The 26,047-nt window shown below is 39.3% G+C and overlaps 1 protein-coding gene and 1 pseudogene across 2 annotated transcripts in view; both read left to right on the top strand.

Moving 5' to 3' along the window:
* Positions 1-23,224, top strand: part of CNOT9 (CCR4-NOT transcription complex subunit 9) — a 30,828-nt gene extending 7,604 nt beyond the window's left edge. The window contains exons 2-8 of one of the 2 annotated variants that reach the window (XM_035007139.1): positions 3,066-3,245; positions 4,737-4,852; positions 7,079-7,188; positions 13,088-13,197; positions 18,893-18,991; positions 19,181-19,272; positions 20,894-23,224. In XM_035007139.1, coding sequence (XP_034863030.1) covers positions 3,066-3,245; positions 4,737-4,852; positions 7,079-7,188; positions 13,088-13,197; positions 18,893-18,991; positions 19,181-19,272; positions 20,894-21,062 — 876 coding nt within the window. In that variant the 3' untranslated portion in view covers positions 21,063-23,224. Of the gene's footprint in view, positions 1-2,536; positions 3,246-4,736; positions 4,853-7,078; positions 7,189-13,087; positions 13,198-18,892; positions 18,992-19,180; positions 19,273-20,893 lie in introns of those variants that run through there. The other variant, XM_035007138.1, reaches the window with a different exon arrangement.
* Positions 8,643-8,766, top strand: LOC118012784 (annotated as a pseudogene).
* Positions 23,225-26,047: the final 2,823 nt, after the last annotated feature.

Below are 26,047 nucleotides of genomic sequence, written 5' to 3'. Positions count from 1 at the left end.
GGTCCTGGGATCGAGCCCCACATCGGGCTCCTGCTCGGCGGGAAGCCTGCTTCTCCCTCTCCCACTCCCCCTGCTTGTGTTCCCTCTCTCGCTGTGTCTCTCTCTGTCAAATAAATAAATAAAATCTTTAAAAAAAAAAAAAAAGAGAGAGAGAGAGAATAGACTTTGTTGCCAGACTGCCTGGGTTCAAATTTTGGCTTTGGCACTTAAGTGTTAAATAACTTCTCTGTTCCTCTATAAAATGAGGGTGGTGACAAGTATTTATTTAGGACAGTGCCTGACAGAGTAAACACTATACGTGTTACCTCCCATTTTTATTTTCAGAAGTAATTGTATTTAGTATTTATCCTGTAACAAACAGGTATTCAGTGGGTTTAAAGTAAGTCCTGCTATTAAGATGGGAGCAAAATTCACCAGGGATGATGTAAAGGAGGGTCCTTATCCCAAGTATTTCCTGGAACCAAATTGCCCTCACTGCCTTCCCATTGCTAGAATGGCTACAGAGCCCCTAGTTCTCTTAGAACCAAAGCCCTGTGGAGGCTGCAGCTCCATAAGTAGCCTCAAAAGTTGGAGTATTGCTGGCAGCAGGTGCCCATGACCTTAGGTACCCAAGTTGTCACCAGGCATTGGCCCTCCAGGGTGTTAGCCTCACTGCAGGGGGCACCATCTCTTTGCTGGAGTCAGGCCAGCTCTGGAAATGGATTATGTGGGGGTGAGGCCTGGTGTCCAGAAGCCATGATATGCTAGACTGGTGGCTACAAGTCCATCCTGCTGTTGTTCACCTGGGGCTCCCCAGGGCAGCATGAGGATAGGGATTCCAGATACAAGTTACAGGCTGGCTCTAGTGGGGGCAATAGAGCTTACTGATGATGGTATTAGGGCGCCAGAACTTTAGGGAGAGTTGAATGAGTAATGACTAACCAGGGTAGATACTATATTGCTGGAGGAGTGTCTCTGAGGCCCCTTTAGTTACTGGATTGTGGGTCGTCCAGGAGACTGGGCAGGAAACCCAAAGCTAAAATTTTAGCCCTTGTTTCCACTGAGCTTTTAAGGTGATGTAATACTCTAAATAAACATACGCTGTCTTCTGGTGGGAATTACATTTCCAAAAATAATTTTTTAAGTTGAGGGCCTATCTGTAGCAGCCTGGAAAGGGCAAGTGCTTTGTCAGTGCTGCTTTTGCTGTTGGGGGATGGGAAGAACTACCCTGCTCTTCATATCGTTGCTGCGCGAGCCTGTGTTTCCTTGAGGAGCATCACTGATGGGAGTTACAAAGCGCCTTTCAACAGATTACTCTGAGGCACTTAAAGAAGACTTGAGCTGCGTGGTATTTCAGTCCATTTAGCAGAACACCTTGTGGTTCATTCTGTCAAGCAAGTGAAATGATAAACATTAAGCTAAAAGCTTATAATCAAGCTTCCATTTATAGAAGGCTGTTGTTCAGCTTGGGTAGAGTAATTCTGAGTACACCTCATAGTCTGTCTTAACTTTTGTTCTTCAGCAAAAACAGTTGTCCTTTCTGTTCCTCATCATTCCATCTGTACAATGGTAAGGTCATCATTCTGTCACACTAAGGTATAGTGGGAACATGTAAATACCATGGGAAGCTGTGTGATGCAGTTCAAGAAGGCACTGGAATATACAGCTTCATACTTGGGTGAATTGAGCAGGTTAATTCCTCTGAGTGTTAGTGATCTCTTTTACAAGTGTAGTTGCCTTTTTTCTACTTACCCTATCTACCCATCTATTCCCCTTGCTTGGGGGAATTAAGTGAGAAAATACTGGGCATAGAGCTAAAAATCATGAATATGTTAGGACATGAGAGCTAAAAATAGCAATGGTAATCATTTTTCTAGTCTATTATCTTATTTTCCAGAGAAGAGTAATTAAGGAACTTAACCGAGGTCTCAAGGCTGTTTGACAAGTATGGAGAATTATAGAAATGCTCGGTTTTTTGGAATGGTGTGATGCTTTAGCACAATAATGAAAGAATTCTCTGTATGGCCCCTACATGAGTAAGTAATGAATGATTCTCAAAGGGGTGGAGGTAGAGTATATATAAGAATCATTAGAAGCTAGGGAGCTTTTCCAAATTACATAGGTTTTCTGCTCCATGGAGGGGGAGGCTGGAATTAACGGGGGAAGGACCAGCAATGGGTGGGGAGGGTGTAAATATTTTTTCTTTCAGGAACTATTATAGCGATATGCTTAAAAAAAAAGTTTAAACTATGCAGAAGATTTTATAGTATACAATGAAAAGTAAATTAGGGCGCCCGGGTGGCTCAGTTGGTTGACCCCCCCAACTCTTGGTTTCAGCTCAGGTCATGATCTCAGGATCTTGAGATTGAGCCCCACATTAGGGTCTGCGTGCAGAGTCAGCTTGGATTCTTCCCCTCTCCCTCCCCCTTTGCTCCCTCCACCCCCCCAGCCCCCCACCTCCAGCCTCATGCACGCAGCACATGCTGTCTCTCTCGCTCGCTTGCTCTCTCAAATAAATAAATAAAATCTTTAAAAAAAAAAAAAAGTATATCTCCCATCTAGGTTCCAACCTTAGCAGTAATTAATTACAGTTAAGTTTTTTGTTGTAGTTGTCACTGTTAGGCTTCTTACATGTCATTCTAGAATCATTGTATATGAATATATAAGAATATACTTGTGTCTATTAATGGAAGCGTATATATGGTTCTGTACCTTTTATGTTTTTTTTTATTTAGTATCAGCACATGTAGAGCTATTTTTTAAAAAGGGCTACATAGTATTACAAATAAAGATGTACCCATCCTTGGTTGATATTTACTGTTTCAAGTTTTCTGCTTTTAAAACAGTGCAACAGTAAGCATCCTGCTATGTCTTCAGTACAGCCCAAGTACACCTATGGGATAAATTCCTAAACATGGAATTATTAAAGGATGTATGCATTTTAGATTTTGATAGATTGACTTAAGTGCATGTATTTAGAAAAGCTCCCCTGGTATTTGGGAAAAATACATTGCTTCTAAAGCAGAGTAAGACTTGGTTTGACTCTAATGAAATTCACATGTTCACTTTCTTGTTTTCACTTAAAGCCTGTGCCTACTGCACTGGCTCAGGTAGATAGAGAAAAAATCTATCAGTGGATCAATGAGCTGTCCAGTCCTGAGACAAGGGAAAATGCTTTGCTGGAGCTGAGTAAGAAGCGAGAATCTGTCCCTGATCTTGCACCCATGCTGTGGCATTCATTTGGTACTATTGCAGCACTTTTACAGGTGGGTATATATCTGTGCGTTGCAGTTCAGTCCTGTTCATCACACTTCTGTCTCTCTGCCTTTGCTCAAGTGATTTTGAAGACTTTAGTAGAATGATTCTTTAAATGTTAGCATTTGTAAGAATCTGTTTTGGAAAAGTCTAAGGTGCTTGTTAAAATGCAGGTTCATAGATTTTACCCAAAAGATTTATTTAGTCTGAGATTAAAAATCTGTATTTTTCAAAGAATCATGGAACACTACATTAAAAACTAATGATGTACTGTATGGTGACTAACATAACATAATAAAACAAAAATTATAATTAATAAATAAATAAAAATCAAAATCTGTATTTTTAGCAAGCACCTGCCCCGTTCTTAGGTCATTCTGATGCAGGCAGTCTGAGAACCACACTTTGAGCAACACAGCTTTAGGAATACTACAAGACATTTCTAGATGACAGAGGGGAAAAGGTGGAAGGTAAAGTATAAGAACCGCAGGGTGTATTCTGGTGAACAGAAATGTTAAGACAAAGATATAACAGCTGTAGGATTAGAGATAGGTATGCTTCTACATTAAAGAATAAATCACTGAAATGTGGTTCTGACTATAATGGTCATTTGTGGAGAATAAATTGGTACAATATAATCCTGATACCAAGATAATGGAATAATCATCCTTGAAAGTATTGTCTAAAATTCCTAATAATTAATTTTTCAAATCTGTTAAATAAATTTACATTCAATTCCTGCTTCATGTAGCCAAGAAACTAATCTTTTTTTAATTAAAGTATAATTAACATTATTTCTGTTAGTTTCAAGTGTTCAATATAATGATTCAACAATTGAATAATTCTTTACTCACTGCTTAACACAATAAGTGTATTCTTAATACCCAAAACTTATCTTTTTTATCTTTACATTTTCAATAAAAGTTTTACAATTAAAATAAAAAGAATTGTTTACAGCAGATGATCCCCTTTGGGCAGAGAGTACACATATTCACTGCCGTTTGTACGTTTGTACGTATCTCCATGCGTATACTCCTCTTCTTATCTCTCCCTGTCTGCAGTTGCTACCTGACCAAACTCAGACTTCTTTATGAGTCACTGTGGTTGATTTACTGACACTTGCTATCTGGCCAACTATCTTATCACTGTAACTCAAAACAGGGTGTTGACAAAAAGAAGGGATTATAGCAATAACAGCCATAGCCCCTCAAATGAAGGCCTCAACAGATGCTGGATATAAGAGGAAATGTAGGTGACCACAATTGCCTCCAGAGGAATCTTCCTAGAGACCTACGTAGAAATGTCTCATAGTCTTAGGTATATTTGTGATGAAAAGGTAGGAGCATTATTTGTTTATTTTTGCTCGCACTTTGATGATTCAGTTCTTGCAGGATATATGGAATTACGGGTTGGGGGTTTGTAGGGTTTTTGCTTTAATACCATGGAAATTAATTTTGAAGTAGTTACTCTTTATTCATCTGGTGCTGGTTTCCATTTTTTAGGAAATTGTGAATATTTATCCATCTATCAACCCCCCCACCTTGACAGCACACCAGTCTAACAGAGTTTGCAATGCTCTGGCTTTGCTGCAATGTGTGGCGTCACACCCGGAAACCAGGTCAGTGCTTTGATGAGCCTGGTGATGGAGGTTTGTATCGAATACGGTCTTTTCTGAATGATGAGAGGAAGGGCATGCAGTAGGAGCAGGAAGCATGTGTGTGGATGTGGATCTTCAGGATTCTCATTTGCTTTTTTTTTTTTTTTTTCCCTGAAGAATTTCTCTTCTCTAATTCACCAAGTTTTCATGTAGTAACAGTACAGTATTGTTTAACATGTTCTTTTATAAAATTTTTTTGCCTTTTTTTTTATTGTGGTAAAATATATATAACAAACTTACCATTTCAACCATCTTTAAACCTAGAGTTCGGTAGTATTAAATATATTTATAATGGACAACCATCCCCACCATACATCTCCATAACTCTTTTCACTGGATAAAACTGAAACGATACCCATTAAACCATAACTCCCCATTCCCATAGCCCCTGGTAACCATCATTTTCCTTTCTGTCTCTTTGATTTTGACTACTCTAATACCTCATTTAAGTGGAGTCATTCAGTATTTGTTTTTTTGTGCTTGGCTTATTTCATTTAGTATAACATCCATATTGTAGCATATGTCGGAATTTCCTTTTTAAGGATGAATGATAATCCATTGTCTTATTTACTTTTGACCCATTCATAGCAATGAACTTTAAAGGAGTGTTCACAGGGCCTATGGCCGGCTCAGTCAGTAGATCATGCGACACTTGATCTTAGGGTCATGAGTTCAAGCCCCACGTTGGGGGTAGAGTTTACTATTAAAAAAATAAAAATAAAAGAGTGGTGTTCACATCCCAAGAAAGATCAGACATGTAGATATTTCTCCCTCCTGAATCCATGGTAGGCATCACTATGTGAGGCACAGTGCATGGCATTTACTAGGAATTCAGTAAATATTTGAACCCAACATTTTTTTCCCACTGAACCTAGATTTGGCTTCAGAATCTTTCTTAACACAGGATCCTAGGCAACCTTGTACTAGATCAGAATTGGCATGCCAGTTGACCTGCTACATCGGACAAGAAAAGGGAAATCCTGTTCAATAATCTGTTTTGTGACCTTTATGGTTCCAAGGCACTTAACAGTCATCTTATTGAAGTCTTTTGTCTCTTTATCAATTACAAAATCTGAGTGCTAGGTTGGCACTGACATTGCAGAACTTTAGAGGAGTTAACTATGAAAATTATTCTTAAGCACTTAAGAAAAATGGGAGAGTACTTTGAGTTTTAAAAATTTAGAGCGCTCTCCCACAACGTTAGTTAACTATAAATAATACAAAGTAATAGATTGGTTCTATATTAGTTGCCTGACATATTAGCTTCAGATTACAATGTTTTTAGAGGGGCACCTATGTGGCTGAGTCTGTTAGGCCTCCAACTCTTGGTTTCAGCTCAGGTCATGATCTCAGGGTCGTGAGATGGAGCCCCAAGTTGGGCTCCACACTCAGCATGGAATCTGCTTGAGATTCTTTACCCTCCCTCTCCCTCCCCTTCTGCTCCTCCCCGCCTGCGTGTGCTCTCTCTTTCTCTAAAATAAATAAATAAAATCTTTAAAATGTTTCCAAATACTTACTGTATCTGAACTGCTCTAACAAAAAAAGAATGGTGTGCATTTAAACATAGATAAATCTGATCATGGCTGCTTTGTTTTCTCATCTTGGTCTATAAGGTTTTGTCTGACTGTACCTGTGAATATTCTTATGCAGTCATAAATTAGGTGAGGGAAGACACCTAGGAGAATCTCCTGGGCACGTAATGGCATTTTATGACCTATTAAAATCCACAGTTGGATATTTTATCAGTTTTTGAGGTACTTGGTGCTGATAATAGGGAAAATCGTGTATTTTCTTCAGCATAGACCTACACTAGATTTTTTTTTAAACCTTGATGTTGCTGCCATTTTGAGCTAGATTTTGTGGTGGGGGAAAGGGGTGAAAGGGGGCTATCCTGTGCACCGTTGGATGTTTAACAGCATCCCTGGCCTCTGTTCACTGGGTGCCAATAGCATGCCCTTGGTTGTGACAACCAAAAATATCTCCAGACGTTGTCACACGTACCCTGGAGGGCAAAATCACTCCAGTTGAGAACCACTGGTCTAGACTAATGACCAGTAACTCTTTTCTAGAGCTTTCCTTGGTTAGGCAATGTTACAGGCCTTACAGAACGAACTACCCGGAAATTGAATGTTCAGAATCCTTAGAAATGAACTCTGGGCCCTGACTGGGATTATTTTTTTCTTCCAGGTCAGCATTTCTTGCAGCACACATCCCACTTTTTTTGTACCCCTTTTTGCACACCGTCAGCAAAACGCGGCCCTTTGAATATCTTCGGCTAACCAGTCTTGGAGTTATTGGTAAGTTATTGGGGTGGTTTTGCAGGTCTGAAATCTTCATTTTATCATAATAGTGATCTTAGGTGTTTTGTCTTTTATAGCTTTTGTTCACCAATTGTTCGTTTTTGTCCTTGAGGTTGAATCTATTTTCACTAATAAATGACATAATAATGAATAAATAGTAATAAATAATACATATTAAGTAATAAGTAAATAAGTAATACAATAGTTCGTATCAAGTGCCATTCTGAGTGGCACTTGATAATAAAGGTATGAGACCCAACATGATTAAATTCAGCATATGTGCAGAACAGTTACTGGAATCATAGGGAGAATAAAGAAACTGAAGTCAACAAAGAGTATTATTACAGAGATGAGAATTTGAGTTGTTTTTTTGGGATGCCTGGGTGGCTCGGTCTGTTAAGTGTCCGACTCTTGATTTCACCTCAGGTCGTCATCCCAGGGTTGTGAGCCCCACGTAGGGCTCCGTGCTGAGTGTGGTGCCTGCTTGGGTTTCTCTCTGTCTCTCCCCCTCTCCCTCTGCCCCTCCCCCCCCCATTTGAGCCCACACACTCTCAAAAAAAAAAAAGAAGAAGAATTTGCATTGGTTTTTTTGTTTTGTTTTGTTTCTCTAACTTCTAAGTTGTTCTCCCGTAACTACATATGTTTGTCCTCTATTTCACCTAGTTGAATTTTTGCATGCCAAAATTAATGTTCCTACATATATTTATTATGGGAGATGTGTCTAAAGTACATTTTACTCAAGAAAATAATATATTAGCTGTTTCAGATCTCAGACTCCCAGATAATAAAGACCTGTCTTTGGATTTGTGGATTCAAGAAAGTTTCTTTCTAAATTCCCTTCAATGTCTTTATCTCGTAGTTTTTGCTCACATACTGACCAAACAATAAGAACATTGATTGTACAAACTTTGTTTTCTTCGGTTATTGTTTTTATGTTCAACCTGTGTTCATATCCCTATGATTATAAACTATGAGTCAGGAAGTATACTTTAAAAGTTTAGTACTGGGGCGCCTGGGTGGCTCAGTCGTTAAGCATCTGCCTTCGGCTCGGGTCATGATCCCAGGGTCCTGGGATTGAGCCCCACATCGGGCTCCCTGCTCAGCCAGGAGCCTGCTTCTCCCTCTCCCACTCCGCCTGCTTGTGTTCCCTCTCTAGGTGTCTCTCTCTCTCTCTGTCAAATAAATAAAATAAAATCTTTTAAAAAAAAAAAGTTTAGTACTTCTGGGGTGCCTGGGTGGCTCAGTCGTTAAGCATCTGCCTTCGGCTCAGGTCATGATCCCAGGGTCCTGGGATCGAGCCCCGCATCAGGCTCCCTCCTCGGTGGGAAGCCTGCTTCTCCCTCTCCCACTCCCCCTGCTTGTGTTCCCTCTCTGGCTGTCTTTCTCTCTGTCAAATAAATAAAAAACCTTTATTAAAAAATAAAAAAATAAAATAAAAGTTTAGTACTTCTATCGCCTCTCTCGGCCTTTTAGCTAAGATCAAGTGTAGTATCTGTTCTTATCAGTTTAAAAGTTTAGTACTTCTGAGACATACTTCTCAGAGACATTTTATTGTACATTTAAGGAGTAACTCCTATCTCCTATACTCCAAATGAATGTTACCGTTTTTTTTACATCCGCTCCAAATAATACTCTATTTAGAAACATTTTTCCCCAATATATTGCTGTTTTTAAGCTCTGAAAATTTCTTATATAGGATTTAAAACATGAACAAGGTACCAGCCAAAAGAAAACGCTTCTGTCCTTAATTCTGATTTAAATCATCCTACTTCTGCTGGTTTTTTGACCACAACAGTTAGATGATCATTAGGAGATGTTAGGATAAAGTTAACTGTAGGGGGATAAAAAAGATATTGGGACAGTATTAAGCCATTGTCTATCCTTGCATATGTTTTCCAAAAGTTAATTTCTCCAAGTCAATTGAGAGTACAAGCAGAAGGTAAATATTTGGGCCTAGACTTTTTGCTTACAGTTCAAAGGTTATCAGACAGGTTTGAATATAAATGAAATGATACATAAGAAATTAGAAAATACTTGAAAATGAATAAAATAAAAACATTAAAACTTACAGGATGCAGCTAAAGCAGGGCTTAGAGGGAAAATTACAGCATAAAATGCTAATACTAGAAAGGAAGAGAAGTCATCAATTTCAAAGCTTTCCACTTTAAGAAAACTAGGAAAAGGAGCAAATCAAATTAAACAGGAGGAAGGAAATAATAACGGATAGACATCACTGAAAATGAGAACAGAAAAACAGGAGGTAAAATCAATGAAACCAAAAGCTGACCTTTTTTTGAGATATAATTGACATATAACATTGTATTAGTTTTAAATGTACAGCATAATGATTTGATATATGTATATATTGGAGAATGATGACTACATTAAGTTAACATCCATCACCACACATGCGCTGGCTCAGTTGGTGGAGCATGGGACTCCTGATCTTGGGGATGTGAGTTCAAGTCCCACATTGGGTGTAGAGATTACTTAAAAATAAAATCTTAAAAATCCATCACCACACAGTTATAAAATTTTTTTTTCTTGTGATGAGAACCTTTAAGATTTATCATCTTAACAACTTTCAAATATACAATACAATATTGTTACTGTAGTTACTGTACATTACATCTGCAGGACTTATTTATAACAGAAGGTTTATACTTTCTGACCACCTTTACCCATTCACCCATCCCCAATTTTTTACTGAAAAAAATTCAATGGAATTAATAAACCTCTAACCAGATAGACTGGGAAAAAAAGAGAAAACACAAATTACAAGTTCCAGGAATGTAAGGGTGTATGTTATAACAGACTGTACAGACATTAAAAGAATAATGACTACCGCTAATAACTCTATGCCCATAAATTTGATGACTTGGGTGAATGGACAAATTTTATGAAAGTTTCATTCTGCCGGACTGTACTCGAGAAAATAGATAATCTGAATAGTCTTATGTCTATTAAATTGTTTTTGTAGTTGAAAACCTTCCACCATAGAAAACTCTGGGCCCAAGTGATTTCATTGATAAAGTCTACCAAAAATTTAAAGAAGAAATAATACCAATTCTACAAAACTTTTCCAGAACATAGAGGCTTTTAAACTCTTGGTGAGGCCAGCATTAATTACTCTGATAATAAAACCAGAAAAAAAACATTATAAGAAAACTATAGGCCAGTATCCCTCAAGAACATAGATGTAGAAATTCTCAACAAAATGTTAACAAATCAAGACCAACAATATATGAAAAGGATCATCATGACCAAGTGGGTTTATCCCAGGATTGCATGATGGTTTAACTTTCAAAAGTCAGTCAAACAGGGGTGCCTGGGGCACCTGGGTGGCTCAGTCATTAAGCTTCTGCCTTTGGCTCAGGTCATGATCCCAGGGTCCTAGGATCTTGAGCCCGCACATCAGGCTCTCTGCTCAGTGGGAAGCTTGCTTCTCCCTCTCCCACTCCCCCTACTTGTGTTCCCTCTCTCGCTGTCTCTCTCTGTCAAATAAATAAAATCTTTAAAAAAAAAAAAAAATACAGGGGTGCCTGATTGACTCATTTGGTAAAGTATGCAACTCTTGTTCTCAGGGTTGTGAGTTCAAGCCCCACATTGGGTGTAGAGATTACTTAAAAAAAAAAATCTTAAAAAAAATAATCAGTCAATATGTATCAACGGACTAAAGAAGAAACATCATATGCCCATTTCTTTAGCTTAAAAAAAAAACTTTTGATAGTATTCATCCATTTATGATAAAAACTCCAGCAAAGTAGAAATGGAACTTTCTCAACCCGATAAAGTTTTAAAAAATAAGTCCTACAGTTAAGATCATAGTTAATGTGAAAAACCACACTTTATCCCCCTAAGATTGAGAATAAGGCAAAGATAATATATATTATATATATGATATATATATATAATAAAGAATAAATATTCTCACCACTCCTATTCAGTATCATCCTGGAAATCCTACCTGTTGCAGTAAGGCAAGAGAAAAAAATAAAGGGCATACAAATTAGAAAAAAATTAGATTGTCTATTTTATGCGCTAGCTAAAACAGAAATTGAAAATTTAAAAACCTACATTTATAATAGCACCAAAACATGATGTAAGTGTTAAAAAAGATGTGCAAGATCTGTAGCTTAAAAACTACAAAGCAATGATGAAAGAAATCAAAGAAGACCTAAATAAGTGGAGATATACCATGTTCATTAATTGGTATATCAATGATTCGATATTGTTGAGATGTCAGTTCTCCCCCAAACATATATATATACATATATACATATATACATACAGGTAGATAGATAGATAGATAGTTAGATTTAGAACAATGCCAACAAAATCCCAGCAGGATTTTTTTTTTATATAGAAACTGACAAGCTGTTTCTAAAATTTATATGGAAAGGCAAATGAACTAGAATATTCAGGGTTTTTTGTTTTAAAGTTTTATTTATTTATTTTAGAGAGGGTGTGTGAGCCTGGGGATGGGGCAGAGGAAGAGGGGAAGCAGAGCCCAACATGGGGCTTGATCCCAGGACCCTGAGATCATGACCTGAGCTGAAACCAAGAGTCGGTCATTCAACCAACTGAGCCACCCTGGCACCCCTAGAATATCCAGTTTTTAAAAAGAAGGACAAAGGTGGAAGATGTACACTACCTGATTTCAAGACGTCCTGGAAAACCAGTTGTCAAGACAGCATGGTATTGGAGAAAAGCTAGACTTGTAGATCAACGGAGCAGAATTGGGGAGTCCAGAAATTGACCCATACAGGTATGGTTAATTCATTTTTGACAAAGGTGCAAAGACAATTAAGTGGAGAAAAGATAGTCTTTTCAATAAATGGTGCTGGAACGATTAGATATCCATATGTAAAACAATGAAACACGATCTATACTTGTACTCTATAAAAATTAACTCCAAATGGATTTTAGACCTACATGTAAAGTCGAAATGAAATAGTAATTGGACATCTGCTTTAGGCCATATTAGTAAATTATGGTGTATGCTGTTTGCTATGACGTTTAAAGATGTAGCATTTGTAGATTGCCAGTTCTTGTTAAATGATATTCCTTTCTCTTCTGAAGTGATTGCTTTTAGTTGTTACAGATTTGATTAACCTAGGCCTTTTATATAAAAGCTAGTTGATACATTGGGTAGCTTGGGGACCAATCATTTGTTTAATGGAGTTCTGCTTCCCTATATAGAGAATGGAGACGATTAACACTGAACTGTGTCTGTTATCTGGTCAGTGGTGTCAGGTTAGAAAATAGAATTGGGATGAATTTTAGAAATCATTTGTTCCAACTCATTTTATAAACAAGCCTATAAAGAGAAGGTAACTCTATCAAATTTAGGTAAACTAGTTGTGCAACTAGGATTAGAGTTGAGGTGTGTGTGTGTGTTTCTTGTTTGTGTACATCTTACCATGTTTGCACACTTTGGAGAGAGTGACAATTAACCAAGAAGCAATGTTTGTTTATGTCCATTGTGAAGTAGGATTCAAACTGACACCCATTTCTTTGCTACCTGGGAATATCCCTTTATACTGATACAGAATTCTTCTCTCTAACCTAAAGTAAATGGAGAATAGATGGAGATATTATTGTGTGGTTGTCTACCAAGAGTAATAGAAAAATGGTTTAGAGGGCTGACCTGCTGCTGACTATGTGATAGACCAGACTTGGTACCTGATCTTTGAAATGCTGGTACAGTCAACCTGTGCTTTCTCTTCCTCTTTTTTTTTTTTTAATATCAGTATGAATCTAATTCTCTGTCATGAACCCTAGTTTGTGTTCTCTGTTATTTAAGTTCCACAACTAGCTGGATGAACCCTACAAAGTTCATTTTAATTAAAAACCCTGACTCTGAAATAATTTTGTTTGTCCATATTTTCTTTAGGGGCCCTAGTGAAAACAGATGAGCAGGAAGTAATCAACTTTTTATTGACAACAGAAATTATCCCTTTGTGTTTGCGCATTATGGAATCTGGAAGTGAACTTTCTAAAACGGTATGTGCTTTTCAACGTAGATTCTATATTGTGTTGGCTCTTGGACTATTTATGGTCCTAGGATCATTTTCTGTGTCCCTTCAGGCTTCTTGAAACTTCTATGTATTTATTTTCTCTTTTAGATAAAAATTGTTAAAAAATGATCATTTAAAAACCCCAACCCTTAAGAAGAATATAAAGTTAAACACTGAATTTCTCCCTTTTCTCTGAAACTACTCTCCAAAGGTGTATTATTCCAGACATTTTTTTTTTTTTAATTTATTTATTTGAGAGAGAGAGAGCATGAGCAGTGGGGGAGAGGAAGAAGCAGACTCCCTGCTCAGTAAGAGGGCACTTTTTTTAAAGATTTTATTAATTTATTTGTCAGAGAGAGAGAGAGAGAGCACAAGCAGGGGGAGTGGGAGGCAGAGGGAGAGGGAGAAGCAGGCTCCCCGCTGAGGAAGGGAGCCTGACACAGGGTTCAATTCCAGGACTCTAGGATCATGACCTGAGCCAAAAGCAGACACTTAACAGGCTGAACAACCGAGGCACCCCTTAATCCAGACATTTTTTATGCATACTGAAGTGTATACTATACGTACTTGAGCTTCTACTTATTTTGATCTTTAACTATCAATGACAACATGGCTGGGTATAAGACTCTTACCTAATTTTCCCTGTCAGAACTCTGTTGCCATGGCTTTGTTGTCGTCTGATATTGAATATACAGTGAAATCTTGGGCCAGCCTAAGTTTTTCCTTTTCTTAGTGAATTTGCCTTTTCTGTAAGCTTCTTTTATTATTTTTGAGTTCATTTGATAATCTTATATCAAATTTTTTTTGGAAGAGCCTACTTTGTGTCTCTTGTTAATTTTTATAGTTTTTAATTTGTTTTGGCCTCTCACTTCAGCAACATCAGTTATGCTATATACATATCTTTTTTCCCTCTCTAGTAGCTTTCTGCTTTTTTATTTTATGTCAGGTGATTTTCCTCAAGGCTACTTTTCAGTGTTGCTATTTTTAGCAATATCCTACCTCTGCTTCTAAAGTATGCTCACTCATAGTGAATTAATTTTTTTTTTGAAGATTTATTTATTTATATGACAGAGAGATACACAGCAAGAGAGGGAACACAAGCAGGGTGAGTGGGAGAGGGAGAAGTAGGCTTCCCGCCGAGCAGGGAGCCCGATGCAGGGCTCGATCCCAGGACTCTGGGATCATGACCTGAGCCGAAGGCAGCCGCTTACCTGACTGAGCCACCCAGGCGCCCTGTGAATTAATTTTTTAATTCAATGAATATTTAATGCTGAGTTGGATATAAGCAGATGTAATAATTTTTAAATTTATTTATTTGTTTATTTATTAAGATTTTATTTATTTATTTGACAGAGAGAGACACAGTGAGAGAGGGAACACAAGCAGGGGGAGTGGGAGAGGGAGAAGCAGGCTTCCCATGGAGCAGGGAGCCCGATGCGGGGCTTGATCCCAGGACTCTGGGATCATGACCTGAGCCGAAGGCAGACGCTTAACGACTGAGCCACCCAGGCGCCCCTAAAATTTTTTATTTTTAACATGCAATACAGGGGCACCTGGAAATCAGAAGAGCACATGGCTCTTGATCTCAGGTTCCTGAATTCAAATCCCATGTTGGGTATAGAGAGTACTTAAAAAGATAAATTAACTTTAAACATGATATATATATAAAGTAGCAAATTCAAGTAGTACAAATAAAAATAAGTCTCCTACCTCAGCCTCTCAGTTCTCCCTGCAGGTAACCAGTATTACCACTTTCTTGTATCCTTCCAGAAGTAGTTTATATGTGTGCATGTTACAGTTTAATTTTGTATTGATTTTTTTTCCTTCGTGGTTGCCCTCTCACTTCTCATGTGTTTTCAGCTCTTCTTTGAAATTTTTATCCTCTTTGAATTTTTTTTTTTGATTAAAATCCATGTTTCCTTCAATTTCTTTGAAAATGTAGGTAATTATTACTTGTTACCTCTTCTCCAGGTATATCTTTGCAAAAGCTTTCAATTGGGAGCAATTTTATCCAAAATCACTATTTGTTTAAAAATAATGGAAAGAGAGGTGGTAGGAGCTCATGTTGGCAGCTTTTAAATCAAATATTTTATCTCCGAATATTTTCCATCCCATTTACCAATCTGGTAGATGTTTGTTAGGGAGGTATTTATACCTCTGTATGCATTTTTCTGCTTAAACACATAAAAGGTAAGTGACGTGTGGATCTATGTGCATGTTTTTCTTCTCTCATTTCTTCCCTAATTTTAGGGAGTTTTGTTAATTTCAGTAGATTTCTGGGACAAGATCAGAATGGATACAACTGTACTCTGTCATCTTATATTAGTGGTTGCCTATGAATAGGTTTTCAAGTTGGCTTCTTATGGACGGGGTAGAAAAAGACCCCTTTCTTTTGTTACATCTCTCCCTTTTTCAGGAACTCCATTCTAATGATCCCTCCCCTATTTACATTCTTTGCGCATTACTTGAGTTAATCCATTCTGAATGCATATAGGTTCCCATTAGCTTATATGGCATATTCTGTTTGGTATGATGAATAGCTCCTGGCTTACCTTCCTTTGCTCCATGTAAGCAGAAACCTTACCACATTTGCTTTTTATGTACAATACTTAGTCTAACACCTTGCTGTAATAGGTACTCAGTAAAGCAGAGGGTCTCAACCTGTGAAGTGGTTTTTGGTTTTGTTTTTATTTATTTATTTTTTTTTTTAAGATTTTTATTTATTTATTTGACAGAGAGAGACACAGCAAGAGAGGGAACACAAGCAGGGGGAGTGGGAGAGGGAGAGGCAGGCTTCCCGCTGAGCAGGGAGCCCGATGTGGGACTCGATCCCAGGAACCTGAGATCATGACCTGAGCCGAAGGCAGACGCTTAACGACTGAGCCACCCAGGCGCCCTTGTTTTTATTTTTTAAGGGAAGGGTGGGTGTCCGGCCAGGGCCGGGGGGAGCAGAGGGAAAGAATCTTAAGCAGTCTCCATGCCCAGTGCAGAGCTCAACTTGGGGCTTGATCTCACAAACCTGAGATCATGACCTGAGCTGAAATCAAGAGTCGGACACTCAACTGTCTGAGCCACCCAGGCACCCCAGTGAAGTGTTTTAAAAATGGAGATGCCCAGGCCCCATCTCTGACCTACTGAATCATTCTCTATGATGGTAAAGTCTGGACATTGGTGTTTTTTAAAAAGTCCCCCTAGGTGAGTGTGCGGTATAACTATTTTGGGAGACTATTTGGCAGTAACCACTATCAACATAATCCTACACTGTGACCCAGCAGTCCCACTCTTGGATATATCCAAGAGAAATGAGTTCTTGTGTACATCACAGTATGTATAAGAATGTTTACAGTAGCCTTATTCATAAAAGATAAATTATAGTATAGCCACAAAATAAACTCCACAGTAATTAGGAAGAATATGGGTAAAGGCGGCATAGATGACACTCATAGGGATTATATTGAGCAAAAGAAGCCAGCACATACATGAATTCATACTGTATGACTCCATTGATGTGAAAGTCAAGAACAGGCAAAACCAATTAGTGGGGATAAGTCTGAGTAATGTTTACTTCTCAGGGAAGGGTTTTTTTTTTTTTTTAAGATTTATTTATTTGAGAGAGAGCGTGCACAAACGGGGAGGGACAGAATGAGAGAGAAACAGACTCCCCGCTCAGCACGGACCCTGATGTGGGGCTCGATCCCAGAACCCTGAGATCATGACCTGAGCCAAAGTTGGACACTTAACCTGCTGAGTGACCTAGGCGCCCTGCTCAGGGAAGGGTATTGACTGAGAAAAGGCACAAGGGAATCTCCTGGAGTGCTGGAAATCTTTTATATTTTAATCTGGTTGTGGTTCATAAATGTGTACATAGGTAAAAATATATATGCACTATACACATTTTACTATGTATATTTCCTCTTGCTCCCATAACAAATACCACAAACCTGGTGGCTTAAAACAACACAAATTTATTTTCTTAGAGTTCTGCAACTTAGAAATTGTAAATCAGTTTCTCCAAGCTAAAGTCAGAATGTTGGTAGGGCAGCATTCCTTCTGGAGCCTCTAGGAGCATCCCTTTTTAGCTTTTTCCAGCTTCAAGAATTACATTCTTTGGCTCATGCTCCCCTCCTCCATCTTCAAAGCCAGCAGTGTAACATGTTCAAATCTCTGTGCTCTGTCATGTCGCCTTCTCCTATGTGGTCAAATCTCCCTCCACCTCCCTCTTATCAGGACATTTGTAATTACATTTAAGTCCCTCCTGGATAATCCAGAATGATTCATCTCCCCAAGATCTTTTTTTTTTTTTTTTGAATTTGAAGTAATCTCTACACCGAACATGGGGCTAGAACTCACAACCCTGGGATCAAGAGTCATGTGCTCTTCCAACTGAGCCAGCCAGGCACCCTTGTCCCCAAGATCCTTAACCACATTTGCAGAGTCCCTTTTGCCATAGGAGTAGCATTCACATAGTTTGGTTATTGGGGCCTGGATATCTTTGGGGGCCATTATTTAGCCCAACCACAATTTTATACTCAAGTAAAATAGTAAAATAAAATAAATAATTGCCACAGTTGGTTCTAATGAGCAACCAAGGAAGGGAATCATTAAAATTTGACTTGAATTAGACTAGTATTTTTTAGTCCCTTCTGTGCAAGAGTTAATGAGTTTAAATTGAGGTATTCTTTACTATTGCTGGAATAGTGTTAGAAGGAAGGCTTAAAAATCTTAATTATTAAAGATCTTTTAAGAGTGGGAAAAGCTTGGGGCACCTGGGTGGCTCAGTCAGTTAAGTGACTTGTCTCTCGATCTCAGTTCAGGTCTTGATCTCAGAGTCATGAGTTCGGACCCTGCATTGGGCTCCATACTGGGCATGGAGCCCACTTTAAAAAAAAAAGAGTAGGTATGAATAAATTGTACACACATATACAACACGAGTAGGAAAAGCTTTACTTACCTCATTGGGAAGAGATGAGGCACAGCTGAATTTCTAAACTCATCTTGGCCCATGGAAAAGAGAAAAAGCTCTGTATTCAAAGTAGGTTTAGATCTCAACTCCACGACTTAGAGGCTTTGTCACTTGGGACCCTAACCTTACAAGTTACTGATTAGCAGTTATGCCTGCCACATAGCCGGGGTTTGATAACTGAAAAAGTACCTACATTTTTAAGAATCTGATAATTACCCAGAACCTACCCTTTTATGTAAAAGAGAGTAACAGTGGTACCTACCTCATAGGTGTATTGTGAATATAAAGTGGGGCACCTGGGTAGCTTAGTCAGTTAAGCGTCTGCCTTCGGCTCAGGTCATGATCTCAGGGTCCTGGGACTGAGCCCCGCATCGGGCTCCCTGCTCCGCGGGAAGCCTGCTTCTCCCTCTCCCACTCCCCCTGCTTGTGTTTCCTCTCTCGCTGTGTCTCTCTCTCTGTCAAAGAAATAAAATCTTTTAAAAAAAAAGAGAAGAAAAAGCATGTTACGCCTTTAGGAAATATCTTGGCACATAGTAAGTATTCACTATGGTAATGCTAATTATTTTGATTAAACTGTGCATATCTTGTTGACTATGTTGTGCATATTGTCAGGGTCTCTGCTTCATTTTCTGATTCACAATTCTTCCCGGAAGATGACTCGATCATTGGAAGACAAGTCTGAGCAACGTTTTGGACTCCATTTTTGTTTTTACTCCAGGTTGCCACATTCATCCTCCAGAAGATCCTCTTAGATGACACAGGTTTGGCATATATATGTCAGACATACGAGCGTTTCTCCCACGTTGCCATGATCTTGGTGAGTTCTTTCGTCCACTCCCATTATAGTTACTTCTGATCACACAGCTTAGTCCCTTTGCAGCTGACACTGAACAGCTTCCCGGAACCTTGTATAATGATTCTTAAAATCTCTGATCTCTGATGTCAACTAGGATTATTTTGTGTTTGTGTGTTTTTTCCTACCCCGACCCATTTTGGGGGAAAACAGGGTAAGATGGTCCTGCAGCTATCCAAAGAGCCTTCCGCCCGTCTGCTGAAGCACGTAGTGAGGTGTTACCTTCGACTCTCAGATAATCCCAGGTAAACATTTACCAGGATTTATAGGAGTTTGGGGAAATACTCGGGTGAATAGTTGCCCCATTTCATGGCATAGCTCCTGTATCTTTAGGGTAGAGAAGGGATATAACAATAATTAGTCTGACAGAACTTGATTAAATCCTTTTAAAATCTCAAGTGCTAAATTTTAAAATCCATCAGAGTTTTGGGGGCGCCTGGCTGTCTCAGTCAGTAGAGCGTGTGACTCTTGATCTCGGAATCATGAGTTCAAGCCCCACATTGGGCATAGAGCTTACTTTAAAAAAATCCATCAGAGTTTTATCTCTGTAACTCTGTGCCCTCCTCTGGCATTCCAGGGAGTCCAGACAGTTCCCAGAGAACCTTATGATACATTACTCCTGTGGTTTGAGCTTTCTGTTGCTACCCCAGGTGGTCAGAAAGAGAAATATATTTTCAAAGATCTCTTAAGAAAGGAATAGATCCCAGACGGCGCTTGAATTATATTTTCTGTTCTCTGATTCCTCTAAAGTTCTTGAGCTAATTTTCTTATCTCCCTATGTTCATAATCTTTCTGTCAGAAATCATATATTGTAGATAATAATGCATTTTAGAAATGTTTGACCTTTTGCTTTGTAAATCCATAATTCATGCTGAAAGCCACTTGCTCAGGTTCTGCTAAACCACATAATGGGGCAATTTCTATGTTCCTAGGAATAGGGATAACTCAATTTAATGTGAACGCAGCCTTCTGCCACTGAGGTTATTCAAGCCCTAGCTATTTCTTCAACCATTCGTCCTGTCCTTCAGTGGTTCCTGTTTTCATCAGTTTGAAAATATGTTTCTTTAAACTAGTCTGAGTACAAAAGCTGTAACTTTATTTAAAACAGCTTTATAAACCATTAACATTTACCGTTTTGAGGTTTTCAGATTTGACTTTCTACTGCACATCTTTTAAAGAAAATGAAACATTTGAAAGTTCATCTGATAATGTTGCTACCATACTTGTGTTTTTACTTCTCATCTCTTATTAAGCATTTTAACTATAAAACTGAAGCAGGGGCATCTGGTGGGCTCAGTCAGTAGAGCATATGACTTGATTTCAGAGTCATGTGTTCGAGCCCCACATCGGGCATGGAGCTTACTTAAAAAAAAAAAAAAAGGAAGAAAAGAAACTGAGGTAGTTTTTGGAAAGATACAAGTTTATATTAATTTAGAATTAAAGTTCACTAATTTGTCATACTGTGAGTCAGGTCATCTTTCCCTGTTCATGTACTGATTTTGGAAATGTTCCGGTTACTATAACCCATCTATTTTTACCATGAACATATTGACAGTATTTACTGTAATAAATTAGAAAGCAGTTTGAATTCAACTGTTGCACCATTCCATTCCATTTTGCGGTGTCTTGGAATTCCACATTGAGACATCGTCCTGAAAATGTTCACAGATGACAGATCATGGAGATCTCTGAGCCCATGGCTAAGACAAGTTTTAAAGAATTGTTATGGATTCTTAAGATAACTTGACTGAACCTCATACTCCTGGGATTCTGTATATTTATGTCTAAGAAAGGGCCTCTTCCCTGTCTCCCAGATGTGGGTTTATTTGCTGGTCTCCCCGGTTGGCTTGTTTGTCTCTGACATAGGGCACGTGAAGCGCTCAGGCAGTGCCTCCCTGACCAGCTGAAGGACACGACCTTCGCCCAGGTGCTAAAAGATGACACCACCACGAAACGCTGGCTTGCACAACTGGTGAAGAACCTGCAAGAGGGCCAGGTCACCGATCCTCGGGGGATCCCCCTGCCCCCTCAGTGACCCTCCCCTGTCCCCTTCTACCACTCCCCCGAGTTGGGGGTGGGGAATCCTCGAGGAAAACAGCTCAGGTTTTACCGCCGACCAGGAATAGACAACCTCAATGCTGACGTGCACTGGAGAACAGGGGCAAGGTCGCCCCGCTGGGGTGAATGGGCTGCCTCTGGGACCTGGGCTCCCTCCGCTCGTCCCAGGAGATGGGCTCCTGACACAGCAGCCTGCCACCACAGCTCCAGGAGGGTGTCCACACCAGCAAATGCTGTGTCTGCAGCGTGCCCGCGATGGCCATTCTCCCCAACCCGGACCGGCTGCGGGCAGGGTGGGGCCGTGGCCGGGACCGGGACCGGGACCGTGTTAGCACGCGAGGCATGCGCAACGCCTGGGACCAAGCCGGGTGGCGGTCTTTTATTTTGCCTTCCTGGAAGACTCAAGACGTGTCTCTTCATCCTCTCTCTCAGTATTTGTTTACTTGGGTCTTTTGTTTTTGATGTCAGAGAGAGGTGTGTTTAGTGGACACCAGCTGTAATACTCAGCAAAACTTTGTCAATTGGCACTGTTTACAAGTCTGTTAGCTGCATAAGCTTAATAAAAAGTTGGTCTGGGCATTGCATCCCCTCTAGCAGGCCAGTAGCTGCATGAACTGTGGGGAGGAATGGGAGGCAGGGGAAGGGTAAAGCCAAAGGACGACAGGACCCTGCTGCCTCTCTCCCTTCCCTTTCCGTCCTTCTGCCCCCAGTTCTGGATGCCACAAGGACCCTCACCTTGTTTCTGGCTCTAGCTGCTAGCTCTGCCAAACCTCAGTGCTTTTCCCTTTTTCACGTCCCTCTTATTAAACTTCAACAGACGTCTTAATCCATCCGGCTGTCCTGGAAGGGTATTGTATTGGGGGAGGTAAAGCGGCATGGACTCCACCTTCAATTCCAGTCCTCAGAGAGATTTTCTGGATGACTTTTAAAGGTGCCTGGGATCAAGATGACAGGCTACTTGATCCCATTCTTTAGTATGAATTTCCGCAGCGCCATCTGTGTTCACGATTGTACTTGAAGTGGTATTAGCTGAATGAGTTCGTTTTATTCAGATTTAAGATAGAGGGTTTGACGCTGCTGCTTTGCTATCTTTTTTTTTTTTTTTTTTTTTTTTTGGACACATTCCCTGTTGGTCTGTGGGAATTACAGGGTAGCCACTAAAATACTTCCACTTGTTCATATTGAGTCAGAGAATCCCCCTGCCTTCTTTGGAGCTCTAGATGATTCTTCACAATCCAGAGATTCGAATCTGTAACACAATGTAAACTGCCTTGCTTTCCCCCAGTCCTTCCCCCTGCCAACACCTGCTCGCTCGCTCTCTTATCCCCATCTCCAAAGATGGGATTATTAGTCCAATGCTAGAGAGAGACAAAGTTTCCTGTCCACATCTCACACAAATGAAGGTATCTCCGAGCAAGTCTGGGGAGGCTCTGTCTGTAAGGAGCAAGCTCAGAGAAACCTCTGCAGAGGCAAATTTGCCAACCAAGGGCTCTTTCAAGCCGACTTTCACAAAGGGGGCCGGCATTGTTAGTTGGCTTCTGTCTCAGGAGCCGAGAAAATAGTAATTAAGTAGCCTAGATGTAGGAAGGGTAGAATAAGCACTTACTCCCCTGCCTTACAAGATGAAGAGGAGAACCAGGTGAGCTCTCAGTCTCAAGCCTGAAGAGAAGAGGTCTTGGAGAAAGCAGAGAACACCACGGACTGGATAGACATCTGGACTTCCCTCAGCCCGTAGTTTTGTGATCTGGAGAGTCCAGCTAAGGGATCTCTGATTTTTGCCAACTGCCTTCCTGCTGAGCCAAAGTTTTCTCATTCCCCCTCCACTGGGGAAGCAGCTGAGACCCAGGGCCTTGCTCCCTGGGAAATTCTCTTCTCCATCTTTCGGTGCGTTGGCCATTTTACTGTGCCATACTGTGTCTTAATTCCTGTTCCATCTATTCTCAGCTGGCCTTGGACCCCACCTAGGAGTTGGGGGAGGGATGAAAATGGGTATTATTCTATTCCTTGTAGTTGATCCTGATGTCATGTGTGTATAAAGAGACCCCTCCCTTCATTTTTTTGTTTTCCATCCCTCTTACTCCCTAACAGGATTGAAATAAAACCTGTTTCTGTTTTTATAAAAATAATTTTTCCTTTAAACTGGAGATTTGATTTTGTCAATATAGAGATCTCTAGGCACTCTGGTCACATGATCCTTGTCACTCCTGCCTCTGCCATCTGTTGGACACAAACACACTGTTCTGCCAAGAGGGCAATGACGGTTCCCCTGTGGCTAGGTCCTTTGGGAAGAGTCCTGCTGCTGGATAAGAGCTGTTTGGGAGGCTGGGGTGGTACCCTTTATCTGATAAAATGTCTTTTGCTGAAACAGAACCTCACTCCTGGCTGTCATGGCCAGAATTTAGTATGGTGTGGGAGAGACCTGAAGTGAAGAGGTAGTGCTGGAAACATTTTATCACAGACTTTAATATTCATTTCTTCCTGAGGTTCAAGACTTAGCACACATCCCAAGAGTTTCCGTGCCTGTTTCTGGCACTCAGCGGGACAGAGCCAACCTCTGCTTCCAGCTTTTTTCCAAGGTATCAGAGGGCCTATGACTGAGTGGTGGAACAGGGCAAGGAGAGGCACTGGTAGACTTCAGAGCATGCCTTCCTTACTGTCTGTATATAGCATTCCTTTGCTCACTACTCCTGTTGCTCAAAGGCTGAGGGGGGTTGGGAGTGGGGCGATATACACAGGTATTGCTGTCAGAAGCCCAAAGAAAACATTTGGAATAGGAAAGCATAGAATGAAATGAAATTCCTGAATGCTGTGGAATTTAATTTTTTTAAAAATATTTTAATACATTTATTTCAAAAACTAATATGACATGAGTTGAACAACACAAGTAACAAACCTAACTTAATTGACAAAAAGAGTAATGTACTCTAAATCAACAGTGTGCATATCCTCTTTAATTACGCCAGAAGCATTTACTGAAATTGGTCATAGTGGACCATCAGGCCTCAAAAATTTTTTTTAAAATTAAAATATTGTTCTGTGAACACGGGGATTAAGTTAGGAAAAAGAGAACTGGAAATCCCTAACTTTAAAAATAAACAGGCAGTACAGTTCTGAATAACCCATGGGTCACAGAAGAAATCACAAAGTTAAAAAAATTGATAAGATACACCATATCAAAACCTTTGGTATACAGGTAAAGTGATAATTCACTTTAATTCACATGTTAAAAAGAAAGGCTGAAGTCAGTGATCTAAGTTTTTATGTCCAGAAACAGGATAGCAGATTCAAAAAAAGAGGAAAATTAAAAAAAAAAAAATCAAAAGTCAATGAAATAGAAAACAAATGTCCAAGAAAGAAAATCAATGAAGTAGAAAGTCATTCCCTTGAAAGCATCAATAAAATTGATAAAACCTTAGTAGACCTTAGACCAAAAAAATGTTAGAAAAAGGGACATCACTCATGTCTTACACACTAATCTTCCATGAAGTTCCAGAGACTATGGAATAAGGGAACAGGTCCCCATTCACTTTTGAAGACCAAAACCCATCAAGGATATCACAGAGGAAAACCAGGGGCTGAACTGTCCTTTGAAAGTAGATGTAAAATTCCTGGAAAAAATAGGCAAATCAGATCTAGCAAAAAAAAAAATTGATAATGCACCATACCTAATCTGGGTTTACTGTAAAAAACCAAGATTGATTCAATACATGAAAAATAATCAAATCTAGGTAGATACACAAAAGAACACTACAAAATTCAATACCTATTCATGATTAAGAGAAAAAAAAAACTTTGAAAACCAGAAGTAGGAGGGCACATCCTTAATCTAACAAAAGGTATCGACAAAAACACTATAGTAAACCTCTCAATGAAAAAATACTGAAATCCTCCTCCATGAAATGAAGATTGAGCCAAAGATGTCCACTGCCACACCTCCATGTATCATTATACTGGTCCAAGCCTGTGTGATAAACCAAGAAAAGGATTATAAAGGAAAAATATTTTTGCTGACAACATGACTGTGTACATTGATAATCCAAAAGAATATGCAAACTCTTAGAATGAAATGGATTTAGCAAGGTTCCAGAATACAAAGTCAATATGCAAAAAAATCAATTACGTGTTTCTAAATACAAAAAAAAAGGAATTTCAAAAATACAACGGGGTGCCTGGCTAGCTCTTTCGGAAGAATGTGTGACTTTGATCTGGGGGTCGTGAGTTTGAGCCCCATGTTTGATGTAGGAATTACTTAAAAATAAAAAAATATAGCATAAGAAATCAAATAGCTCAAAATAGATACATTGAAAGATATGCAGAACCTTTACATTGACAACAACAAAGCATTTTTGAAAGAAATGAAAGATATATCTACTCCATGGATTAGAAAGTAATATTGTAAGGATGCCGGTGTTCTCAAATTGATCTGCAGGTTAAACTCAATTCTAAGTAAAATCCCAGCAGGTTTAGTTCTGTGAAATTGACAAGCAGAGGATTCCAAAATCTGTATGGAAATGTAAAGTGCCAAAACAGCCAAGGCAATTTTGAATAAGGACAAAAGTGGAGTCTCTGTTCCCAGATATGTTCCTTTAACTTTCAACCTCTTTGTTGTTAAGATTTATGCAGCAGTTTATTTTTTTTAATGCCTTTCTGTAGACATGCTTCTTAAAATAGCACATACTTGTATTTTGTTTTATGACCTTTTCTGAAGGTTTTGTCTCAGTATGGAATATTACACCATTTGTATTTTTTATTCTAATTCCATCATCTTGTTCTTTGATTTTATACCTCCTTTTCCCCTTCCCCTTAGTTTTCTGTTTTTAATGTCAGAATTGAGGAATGGCTATATATTCTCTGGTCTTCCGAAGTTAGGTATCCTGGCTTTTAATTCCACAAGTGATCTCATATTGATGATTTTTTAAGTGGAATTTAATACTTTGAGCTGCATGTTTGACCACGAAGAAG

Source organism: Mirounga leonina, unplaced genomic scaffold (assembly GCF_011800145.1).
Source record: "Mirounga leonina isolate KUSES-001 unplaced genomic scaffold, KU_Mleo_1.0 Mir_151, whole genome shotgun sequence".
Taxonomy (NCBI): domain Eukaryota; kingdom Metazoa; phylum Chordata; class Mammalia; order Carnivora; family Phocidae; genus Mirounga; species Mirounga leonina.
Note: the sequence above shows the minus strand (reverse complement) of the source record. Positions and strands in the feature narration are given on the sequence as shown.